The sequence below is a fragment of the Frankliniella occidentalis genome, unplaced genomic scaffold (assembly GCF_000697945.3).
Source record: "Frankliniella occidentalis isolate FOCC.00 unplaced genomic scaffold, Focc_3.1 Scaffold253, whole genome shotgun sequence".
Taxonomy (NCBI): domain Eukaryota; kingdom Metazoa; phylum Arthropoda; class Insecta; order Thysanoptera; family Thripidae; genus Frankliniella; species Frankliniella occidentalis.
In genome coordinates, this window is record NW_026267379.1 from 200,364 (window position 1) to 212,543 (window position 12,180).

General features: G+C 53.5%; 1 protein-coding gene across 1 annotated transcript in view; it reads right to left on the reverse strand.

The window, feature by feature from the left end:
* The window catches only part of LOC113213220 (chaoptin-like), a 26,249-nt gene that overhangs the window by 2,532 nt on the left and 11,537 nt on the right, over positions 1-12,180 (reverse strand). Inside the window, exons 2-3 of the mRNA XM_026432204.2 lie at positions 7,677-7,836; positions 6,874-7,018 (exon numbers count right to left, since the gene is read on the reverse strand). Coding sequence (XP_026287989.1) covers positions 6,874-7,018; positions 7,677-7,836 — 305 coding nt within the window. The remainder of the gene's footprint in view (positions 1-6,873; positions 7,019-7,676; positions 7,837-12,180) is intronic.

The following is a 12,180-nucleotide window of genomic DNA, read 5'->3' on the forward strand; positions in this document are numbered from 1 at the left end:
CTCCGCCACGCCACGCGCCGCCACGCCCCGGGGCCGGGCTGGGACCCCAGCCCCAGCCGCCCGCAACCGAGGGCGTAAGGAATCTTACAGGGCCGTGAGTAAAGCACGCGCACAGGTACACTGAAGCACTCCCGCGTGGCATATGTTCTGCCGGCGATGTGCGTGCAGTTCATGAACATTTCGGATTCGAACACCTTGCGTTGTTTGAGCGATCATCAGACTACTCTACTCCCGCCGCCACCCAAGTCCCGCTGGTCCCCTGACGGGGTGGGGCGACATCGGGGAGGTGGAGACCGTCCGCCAGGAGCCTCGGGACCCGAGGCCGCCGCGGAGTGCTGCCGAGCGAAGCCGAGCTGTTCCCCAAGCGGGTCGCCCACAAGCCCTGCGGCGCAAGGTTGGCGGCAGAGCTGCCAGGTTTGGCGATTTGTCGCCAAATTGGCGATTGTAGGTCGGGTTTGGCGACTTGAAAAGACGGCCTGGCGCCAGGCGATTTTTTTGGCGATTCGTGTTTTGGCCTGGCGATTTTTGGCGACTGAGCTCCAAGTTTGGCGATCCTGGGTGAGTCGGGCTACCTGACCCCACGGAAGCGAGGATTACGAAGGGATTGAGTACTTTCCCGGCCCGGGGGAGATGAATTTCTAAGAAATGGGCCTAGCAGCTCGCTACATTGTCACATTTGCTGACTCTTGGGTGCTACCCGAGTTCAATTTTACATTGCCTCTTTTTTGGCTATCCCACTAAAAGGTTGGCGATTTTTGGCGATTTGAATCTGTGGCGGGCGATTTTTGGCGACTTGGGCGGCTGGCGATGATTGGCGACTCGAGCGCCCTCTTCTGGCGACTTGACTCACTCCGGACCTGGCAGCCCTGGTTGGCGGAAGCACACGGAAATCCCCTCGTGGCGGGTCCGCTCACCAAGCTCGTGCTCGTCCTCGTCGCTGTCGCCAGTCAGTCGCCAGTCGCTCCCGAGGCCGCTCCGCTCGCTCGTGCTCGTCTCGTCTCACGTCTCAGTTGAGGTCCACCATCCAGCCTGGACGGTCATCAAGTCATCTCCGCAAACTTCACCAAAACGGTAAGGCCAGGGTTCACCGTTGTGCTTGTTGGGTATCCAGTTTTGCTAAGAGGTCTCCTATACACACACATAATTGCTATGTACTATTTCATACGTAGCTTACGTACAAACTATGCATATACGTAACGTACGCAAAATTTAAAGCGATGCATGCTTACGTACACTATTATACATAGTTACGTACAAATACGTATAAGTTTTGTGCGTTGACATTTGTTGTACGTAGCTATGCACAAAATAGTACAAGTGTGCACTGTGCGGCTCGCCGAGAGTCGCCTTTTCCCCCTCCGAAAGTCCTTGTTTGCGAAAACCTGAGCACGGTAACATCAATGCCTCTTTTTTATGGGGGGGGGGAGAGAAAACTTTGAGGACCTCCCATATTTGAGGAAAACTTCTCGGATCTCGCCTCAGGTTTTGAGGAAGCTCCTCTAAAATTGTGGAAAAATCACACATTTTTTTAGGAGACCACCTCGAAATCTGTGAAGCTTTCCTCAAACCAAGGGATTTCCTCAAAGTTTTCCCTTTTCCCTCCAAAAATGAGACATTGTTTTTACCGTGATAGTCAGTTGAGACAGCATGCACAGAGAAAAATAGTCGTAGGTTTACGGATAATTTTTCCATCACGTGTGTCGTTTTAATTACTACGTATTTGAAATTGTTAAACTCGGAGAATATGTGCGATTTGGGCACTTCAGATGTCAATGCGTATGATCACATTCCCCCTCAACGGCTGCATCAGCTGAAGGAAGTGCTCTCGGAATGCACACAGCAGATGGCGATTTTACCAATTTTCATTAATATTTCAGCATAAAATCTTATGTTCTGTCTCGCAGGTATTTATTTTCTGAACTTTAAAAATTTAAATATGTGCTCAAATCGGGTATAATCGGGAGATCTGTCGTCGGAACAGCACGATAGCACGACAGCGAAATGCATCTCCCGATTGAACCCGATTTGCATCCATGTTTATATTTTCTCAGTTCAGAAAATAATATTTGAATGGTAAAAATTAATTCCATGCCGAAAATTGGACATATAATTGTAAAATTATCGGTATTTTCTGTCTGCTGTTTGCTGTCTGCTTCCCGACAGCACTCGCTTAAGCTGATGCAGCCAAAGTGGCGAACACCAGCAGCGGCTGCGTAACCTTTCGAGTAATATCCTCATTTTGACCGACCTGTTAAAACTCAGGCTAAGGCACCGTGGGCATCGTGGACTTGGGTTGCGGCGGGAGCCTACGGAACACCCTGTTAACGTGTGTGCGGGGGTATTTCCTGATCAGGGATTCCCGGGTTAGGCTGGCGCACTTGCGGCTACGGAAAGAGGAGAGGGACAGGGCGTTCGACTTTCTCTCCTACCTGCCGTCAACTTGCCACTTGTAATAGCTATCGAGAGGAATAGTTACACTGGAAAAACTAATGTTACCATGGTCACGTTTCTTCATGTGACCAAGACCGGTAACGTTTCCTGATGCGACCATGCAAAAGGATAGGACCATCACAAACTGGTTGCATCACCAAACGCTACCTGGTGTGGTCTAGATGTCTGCGTCGGTCGGTCCAACAGTCCCGGGAGCGTCCGAGAGCGACGGGTGCGAGTGAGATGCCCGAGCGGGCCGCAGCTCCATCTCACTCGCACATGTTGCTTTTCGTGCGCTCCCGGGACTGGTGGACCGACCGATGCAGACCTCTGGTAGGGTCGCATCAAGAAACGTTACCTCGGTAACGTCTGTTTTTCCAGTGTATATGCACTCTAAATGTACGGGGACAACTTTGTTCATAAAATGGCAACGATTTCATGCACACCCCAGACTGGATGCAATTTTTTCCTTAAACAGGGCAAATTATCTAGAACTTAACACAGTTTGTCCAAATTACGCAACAAATTTGGATCCGGTCTGCACGAAAACGTTTTTAGGAACAAAGTTGTCCCTACACATTTTGAGTGTAGTCATCTGGACGTTAAAAAGTTTCCCGCCCCCCGTTTTTTGCTGTAACATTCTGGGAGGTGTGGGGACTCTGTCAAAGTTAGACACACAAAAAAAGTGTAGTTGACCCCCCCCCCCCCTTGCGAATACATTGTTTAAATATTAATACTCTATAGTACTCACTAGTACGTACTCGAGCTAGCGAACGTCGTCACTGGCAGTCACCAGGGCACTGGTGCAGTAGCGACTGTTCTATGCCGCACCTTTGCTTTTTCGTTGTAGGAAGCTAATAGACTGTGTTTTTGCAGAGCATGGAGCTGGTCGAGATGTCGGACAATCTGCTGCTGATGGTGATGCAGTACCTGGGCGTGCGGGACCTCATCGCCCTGCAACTCGTGTGCAAGAGGCTCGGGGCCCTTGCCCTGGACCCTCGCGTGTGGCAGCACCACTCTGTCCCCGAGAAGGAGCCCTGGCTGCGTACGGTGCTGCGCCTGGCGCCGTGCCTCAAGAGCCTCCACATCCGCCTGCCGTTCTCCGGGTGCGAGACGCTGCTGGAGACGACTAGGTGTGCCGTGTCGGAGCTGAGGGTGCTCGTCGAGGACAAGGGTGCTGAGCATGCGAACCGGGTCCTCCACCACCAGGAGGCGCTTGGCAGGCTGAAGGGCATCGAGCTCAATTTGAATTCGAAAAGCGACAACGCCAAAAGTTACGATCTGGTCTGGGCCGCAACGTCGGTGTCTGGCCTGGAGAAGCTTGCAGTTTATCTGTACAACAATAACAGTGCCCGCTTTGAGCTCCCCCCGCCCAGCGCGCACAGGCCGATGCCCAGGTCGTCTCTGAAGAGTGTCAGGTGTTGTGCAAATGCGATGGAGACCTTCTACCCCGTGGTGCTGGCCGAGCACGCCGCCACCCTGGAGGAGGTGCAGCTCCAGAGCACCTACTGCTTCCCCGACAAAGTGGCGCTCCTGCTCGCCAACATGCCGAAGCTTCGAGAACTGAACTGCCCCATTTTCGGTGGGCTAGAGGCCCTGCTGGCGTGCGAGTCACTGGAGAAGATCACTTTCCATTTGGACAACTCGTCCCGTGGCTCCAAGGGGGCCGTAGAGCTACTGCATCGGGCTCACCAGCTACGCGACGTCACGCTGAAGTACAGCGAACATGTAACCATTTCCTTTGGTGGCATCAAGTTCGGACCCGGCGAGCTGCTCCTGGCCGTGGTCTCACGCGGCCCCTCCCGCATTCAATCGTTGACGATTGATCTCGAAAACTTAAGTGAGAGCAGTTTCTATGGGCGTGACCCTACTCCTCAGGACGGTCCGCTCCTCAAAGCCCTGCCCTCGATGCCAGCCCTGCGCACGCTGCAGGTTGATAACCTGACGGACAAGCTGCTGCGAGCCATCACTCCCGCCTCGGCCCCGGCCCTGCGCACCCTCAAGGAACAGCCGTGGCATCACGACAGTGGATGCGCTCACCGCTTTCTGCACCGGCGCCCGGTGGCCACCGCGTTGTCGTCGAACCCGTCTCTCAAGCTGCTAGTGCGCGCGGGCCGCTTCTGCCCTCCTGGGGGCAGGCGCGTGTGCAAGAACTGTAAACTGGAGTGTCATCGAGGAGAGCGGGTGTGGGAGGGCTGTATCGAGTACAAGGAGTACTCATCCTTGGCCGATGAGGACCTTTGTTGGACCGAAATTCCTCGATTGAATTCCCAAAGCAAATGAGTAAATGCCTTCATGTCGACTTTGTTGGGTCCGGATTGTTTTCCTATTGGCAGCAGGATACAACTGCAGAAATGTAAGCGTCCTCGAACGCCATTGTAGGATATTTTGAAAATAAAACACTTCTCTAGATATTACTCTCCTAACTTTTTTGACCTGGGCCTGGATAAGGTTTACACGCAGGTGGATAATTTAGGAAACTTTTAAGTTTTTGGCAGACATCTCATCTAGTTTCCTTTCACTGAATTGTGCTATGCTACGTTGTAGACGGTTAACTAAGTTGTAGTGCAGATTCACTGTAAGCTACTGTAAATCTCGCACGCTTCCGGCTTCCAGTGAAGGGTTTCAACAGCGCGCTCGCAGGTAAGGGAAGGGGTGAGGAGAAGGGGCCCTCTGACCAATCACCTGCAGGGTAGTCTGAGACAGGTCGGCGCGGGTCGTTCGGCCGAGTCAGAAACGAACGACGCTCTGCCGTCAGACCATCAGAGTAGGACCTGACACGAACTGACAGAGGCTGACAGCCAGGACGAGCAGACTGCGAGAGGGCAGCTCGCCCCAACGCACCCGCGCATTAGAGCGGGAGGGTCAGAGAGAGAGAGAGAGAGAGAGAGGGGGGGGGACGGAAACGTAGAAATGATCCAGGCTGAGGGCACATTGCCGTTGGAGTGCAAAAAGTATTCATAAAGTAGCATTCATGAACGGACAAAGAATTGCTGAGTCGCACCTCCGCACGTTACGTGCGATGCGTTCTCCTTTCCACAAGGCCCTGGAACCCTCCACTCTTACTCAGCAAGTCATTTACGCGCGCGCCGAGCACACGCCCCGCCGGCCCTCCGGATATTTTTTCCATTTCCGCTCTGGGATATCGTTCAAATCCGGCTTGAAACAGGGTAGCAGTTTGGCACCTCGTCGCCATTTCCTCCCCGCCCCCTCCCCCCGCCTGCGAGGATGACTGCCCAGCATGCGACTAACTGAACGGGGTCGCAGCAGACGACATTCCATTAGGCGGGGTCGATCGTAATGTAATGAGCCAGGTCATTATCGCTCAGGTAAGCGCGGCTGGACACGCGAGCGACGGGACGGGCGAGAGCGCCGCGCAGAGCTTGCGATGGGATTGGAAGCGACGGCGGGCGCGGCGAGCTGCTCTCTCCTAATCATTTCGCTTGCCACGGCCTTCGCGAACAGGTTCCTCGAAACAGACGGCCGCCGCCGCCCAAGCTCCCGTTCATTAAAAGCCGACACGAGCGGAAAAAGAGGCGAGTCAGCGACGTGGGGGATAATGACGGTAGTGTAGAGAGACAAAGCCAGGGGGGAGCGGGGGGTGTGGGGGCGCTGGCGGACCGGTGGGGGCGGCGCTCTCCAAGTTTGGAGCCCACAAGGCTGCTGCCTTCCCTCCCCCCCCCACACACCCGTGTTCCGCCCGCAAATGAGGGAGATATAGGGGATGTATCGAGCCTGCCTGCCGCCGCTAGGCCCCTCGGGGCGAGTCATCCCCCCCCCCCTCTTCTTCTCGTCCTCCTCCCCGGCGTAAGTCGCAGGTGGGCGCAGCCGTTGTTCCCATACCGAGACACGATACCCCCCCCCCCCTACCCTTCACACTCACACGAATACTCTAAGGGGTAAAGCGGCTTATGTGATAGTTGCCAAGCGCGGAACGCGAACACACAGACTTTTAGCACCGGCACCAGCAGCAGCCAGGTAGGCATGCGGAGCCGAGCCGTGCAGCGCGCACAGCATAGCACAGCGGCGCAAGGCACATCGCGACACCGGCACGCACTCTACACAGTCATTTCACAAACTAACAACTAACCCTCTTCGCCATTCGGAGGGACAATAATTATTGGCTCAAGAAAAATAGCACGCCTAAAGCCGCAGTGAAAAAGCAGTGGACATCGCGCCTAGTAAAGCTTCAAAATTTCAGCATCAAATCTTTATACCGGCAACTCAAGTGTGCGAATGATACGCACTTGTAGGTGTGTAAACGACATTCGTACACATGAAGGCACAAGAAATTCAAAGGAAACTTCACACCTCTACTCCCTGCTTCAGTGTGTACGGTACGAATAGGCATTTGCACACGTACAAGTGTGCGACATCAATACCCTTGGGTTTCTAGTGAATACCGTTGTTTTTCTAGCCCAACAACAGTGTGATGATACTTACGAGAAGGCCCTGGGCGCCACCCGCTGGAGGCTGTTGCTCATGAGGCGCAGCGAGGCGACGCGCACGCCACCCAGCGCGTCGTTCTCCAGCCACGGCAGCCCGGCGCGCACCACGTCCAGGTGCTCCAGCGGCTCGTGCGGCAGCTCTGCAACACGCACACATCCATTGGCTTTGGCTCCAGCAGACAATGGGCTCGCTCCAGCCAGGGGCTCCAGCCAGGGGCTCCAGCGGAGCGTTGACAGCGACACGTCGATAGCTCATCGCCCAGCCAGCCAGCCCACCCCACACACAACCTTTATTATTTACAGCAAACAATCGGCCCTAGTGGATTTATGGCTCTGTCTCAACGATTGTGCCGGCCGCGAGCTGGGGTGGGGCCGAGGGCAGGGCGCTCGCGATCAGGATACAAACTAACAGCGACTGTTGTTGTTAGCGAAACATCACAGCCGGGGATGATCTATCAACGGAAACAAAAGTAACAAGGAGCGACGATCGACAGCTTAAATATTCATTCCATTCTTTTCTCTTGGTAAACGTGAAAAAATTGATTCCGAAAACAACTGCACATATCGTACGCACAAGGAGAAATCGTTTCAGGTTTCAAGTAAGTGCATGCTGAAAAAAGATCACTCTTTAACCAAGGCAATATACTGTCATTGGCATGATTATTTTCTCTTATTCGAAAGATAGTGGCAGCTAATGAACTTACTGTACTTAAAACAAGAAAATAAAATGAACTTGAAAAACAAGAAACAGCTTTCCTGGATGTATTTGTCAAGTAGCGATCGTGATTTTTGCCTTACCCGGTAAGTGATGAAAGGGCACGCCGACGCACGCCACCTCCTTGTCCTTGCAAGTGCACATGGAGTTGAAGGAGCATGGCGAGGCGAGCGCCGGGGAGGCCAGGGCCGCGAGGGCCGCGACGGCCGCGGCCAACACTAGCAGCCATGACCCCCACCACATCTGCAACATACACACAGATCGTATCAGCAAAAAAACAAACACAGTTTTGTGCATACATCAGCAGTCGGCCTAAACACCCACAGAGATACTCATCGCGGCTTACCGCACAAATTATACTTCCATTAACTCGCATGGTTTTTACTCGTTTTTGTTTGTCCGTGCCGTGCCCTGTCCTTCCCCCCGACTCTCCCTCAAAATCATCGCAGGGGTGCGCCATGAAAACGGCGTGAAAACCATCACAGATACGTCAAGAAAACGCGACGGGGAGTAAAGGGAAAGTCGGAAAATCTCACGATTTTGTGAGTCTTCAACTTCATGACGAGTTCTCCCTCTTTCCTCGCGGCCTCCTCGCGAGCAGTCACCAGGCGCCACAACTGCTGCTCCCACCGCCTGAGTTGAGTCGATTTCCGATTCCCAAAGTCGGTTTTCTAGGCAGAGCAGAGCACCATGTACGCACTTACTGGGTTTGTATCTCCTAGTTTTACTAATTCAAGCAAACAGATTTTGTGCACACATTTGTGTTGATTTGGACACTTTTGTGCAGACAAATAAGAGAAGCCATAAACTTTGGCGCATTAATTTGTCTGAATTTGTCAGAAACGAAACGTAGGTTTCACTGGGGACGAACGTTTTCAAAAAAATAAAAACATACAAATACATTTAATGTGTGGTGCTCTCTCTCGGCTTCAGTCGCAGGCTCTGGGTGCGGCGCGGATGTCGCAAACAATGATGACTATATACCTGCCGAGTTCCCCAGTTGGACACGCGGTGCGCGACCAACGTGTCTGCGGGAGAGAAAAGGATCTCCAGGATGGGACAGAACCGTTCACGTAGCAGCGTCACGTCTGCACCGGGCGGCTGTCTCCGAAGGGGCCACCCGCGGAGGGCGGGCGCCGGCGAGGAGCACCGAGGAACTTATTGTCTTGTCCCGCCTAAATCGAATTCGGGAGAGACATTTCAAAAAAGTCGCCCTGCTCGACATGTATCAAACAAAGGAGGAGATTGGGCGAGAAATCGGAATCTGCTTGCAATGGCAATAATTTTATTGCTGATTCGCAATCGCCGACTGAAGGACAATAGGTGTCAAACCACCCCCTCGTCCAGTGCGCGCGCGCCTCACACACACAAGGACACATACAGACGACACTGCGCTCTCACACACACAAGCACCACTTAGCGGCCATTAGCGACCAGCCCCTGCAAGCGCAGCGCTTTAAAATGCTATAGATAGTGGACGATAAATCATCCCACCCCCGCCACGCCGCGCCACTGCAGCGCTCCGCCCCACCATCCGCCCCACCTATCGTCCTGTATTATGTCGCAGGGATGACGCCACTGTCATGTGTCGCATAGCAGGCAGCCACTTGATTAAAAGGGGTTCAGAACAAAAAAAAAAACTATTTTTTTTCCCTAAATTCTTCTTGAATTTGGAGGCCTGTTCTGCTGGTAAAGAAATTAAAAATACGCGCCAAATATTGAGGTGGTCGGAATATTTTTTAGCCGCGAAGACATTACCCTAAAATGGTACATTATCTTTAACTGCTGTAAATGAGTTCATCTCCAAGATTTTGTTTTTCAACCTTGCTCAAAGAATAGAAGTCATCTCGTTTTATCAGTTGACTGATAAACTCCGCTAGCGTAGTTTAGATACAATCCTTTTTTCAGCGACTGAAGACTCAACAGCTGCTAATTATGAGACGTTTTTGAAAATTTAATTTCTACGATGACGAGCTGATTGCAGCCCAGCCAAAAAAGATAAAATGAACAAACACTACCGTAGAAAGAAAAAGGTAAAACAAGTTTGCGGACCAACTGCTGTGCATCTGGCCGATATTTCTTTTCTCTTCCGCTTCCTCCTGCTCAGGTCCAGTCCCCGTCGGACTAGGGCTGCGCCGGGGTAGGGTTGAGGACGCCGAGGGACGCCGAGGGATGCCGAGAGACCCAAGGGAGGGGCGGCGCCATAAGGCGCCACGCAGCGCCACGCCACCCGGCCAAAGAAAGACGGCGCGGAGGAATATTTGCGTTTGCATAACTAATGGACTACTCTTTGCATGGGACACGAAAAAGAAGGGGTTCGTCGGGGGAGGGGGTGGGGCGTAAAAAGGAAGGTGGACGAACGAGAGAGAGGGGAAAAGAGGAGGAGAGGGAAAGGGAGGGTGGGAAAGGATGCCATCAGGCCGACCACCGCAGCTAACGATTAAGGCGACTTTGCCACTGCCAAACACTGTCACTAACTGTCTAAATTACCATTTCTTAATCAATTTAATACAATACCGCACCGCGACCACCCCGCTGACGGTGCTGCATTTCCCTAGATGCCAAAAACTAGGTGGTATGGCTGAGTCTTTGAATTTCCCAGGAAGCAACATCACAACACAATTTACAACAAAGTTACATAAGAATCAGGTGACAAACTTTACTACAGCATGCGTTCCAAAATGCTACTCTGTTTAGACTGTCTCTTTTTTTTTCACTTCATGTTTTGGTGAAAGGATTCATGTCAGCCGCAGACTTGACGTCGCTCTCTCGCCAACAGTGTACGCTCTTTGGATTGAAGGTTGTGTGCCGCCGCGTCGTCGCCTCCCTCCTTACCTTCCACTATCTCTACGGCAAGTTAGTTATTACTGAAAGCAACAACTCTCCTCCCTCCCGCTGCCGCACACCTCCCCCGCCGAGCGACTCTCTCCTTTGAGCCATGAGAATGAGTCCACGCGCTCTACTGTGTGAGTGGGTGTGTGTGGGTGTGTGTGTCGGTGGAAGTGTGTCTTCGCTCCTCCTGTCATATGCATGCGCTCGCTGCTCCAAACCAAAGTCGCATACGTATCTCTCTTTCTGCCTGCAAAGAGAGAATTAATAGCGTGGGAAAGGAAGGGGCATGGGGAGCCGGGCGCCTGCGTCTAGTAACGCATGCTGTCTGCTGGACAAAGGAAAAGGGAGGGGTGCACCATGCGCGGGCGCAGGCAACGGGCCCACAGCAAAAAAAAAAACAAAAAACATCCGCAACATTATCAGTTTTATACCGTGATTTACAAAAAAAAAAAATCTTAAATTTTGAAATATTGTACTGTATCTTCCGATTAAAGGAAGCAGTCTGGACCGTTCATGTACAATCCTTTCCGTAAACCATACAGTATACAGTAATTTACATGAAAATTGCAATGAGGAATTGGACAGTTTAATGTCATAAGTAAATTTTCGGCACTGTGAAAAATATATTTTTAAAAATTTAGAAGATGATTTACAGACAATGTTGTAAATTTGCGAACACATTTCTACAGCAACGGTGAACGCGGCGTGGAGTGGACATACCAGCAGCGGCGGGCGGCGCGCAGTCGTCGTCGTCGTCCTTTCCCTCTCTTCCCCTTCCCCCCTTCCCCCCGGGCCCGCGCCACTCGCTGCCACTTTATTATTTGCCACGGCGAACACAGTTCACTAACTTGTCCGCGCCTAAATGTTGACACAGCCCCGGCGACATGGTCCTGGCCCCGGTGGGGGCGCGGCGCGGGGAGCGGCGCGGGGCGCGGCGCGGGGAGCGGCAGCGCGTGGCCCCGAGGCTCCGGGCCGGGGGGGCGCCAAAGTTGCTACTGTTAGCAGCAGAGGGGGCGGGGGCCGCGCGGGCCACGCCCGGCTCTTGGTTTGCCTGCCCCCCTCCGTCCGTCTGCCCCCCTCAGGAATGGGTGCGGCCCATGTCACATCCTGCCCCATAGTGTCTGCGCTGCCCCGCCCCGCCCCGCCCCGTGTTTGCGCCGCTAATTGGTGCAAGTCAAACACGCCGTCATCAGCGCCATCCTGGGGAGGCCGGCCGGCGCCGGCGGGGAGGCCGCGCCGTCCCCAGCTCTCCCCTCGGGCCGCTCGCCGCCTCGCTATGCGTCGAGCGAGGACCGAAAAATGATAAAAACGGTGCATGTCGCGCCTGACAGCACACCGGGGGAGCAGCGGGAGCAAAAGGAATAAGAGGAGGCCGGGTGCAGCAGTATTTGAGCGCCAAACCCCGCCGCTCCGCCGCTGCCGCTCGCTCGTGTGACTGGGCTCTTGGCATGACGAGGAAAACTCTCTCTCTCCTCCTTATCCTCCCTCATGAAATAGCGGAATTCCGTCGTGCCGGCCACTCATTACCGGCCAAACTTATCGCACGACGTCCCCCCCCCCCCTCTACCAGCCACCACGGCCGCAGCAGCAGGGCCCTCAACAAGTTTTTAAATATGACCATAAATACGAGCTGCCTTAATACAAGTTTAATCTTTCGGGAGAAACCTGATCGAGTAATAAGCGTTCTTCGGGCCCGCAGCAGCGGCCAGCCGGCAGCGCTCACCATGGCGCGGCCGGCCCCAAACCCAGAGCCCC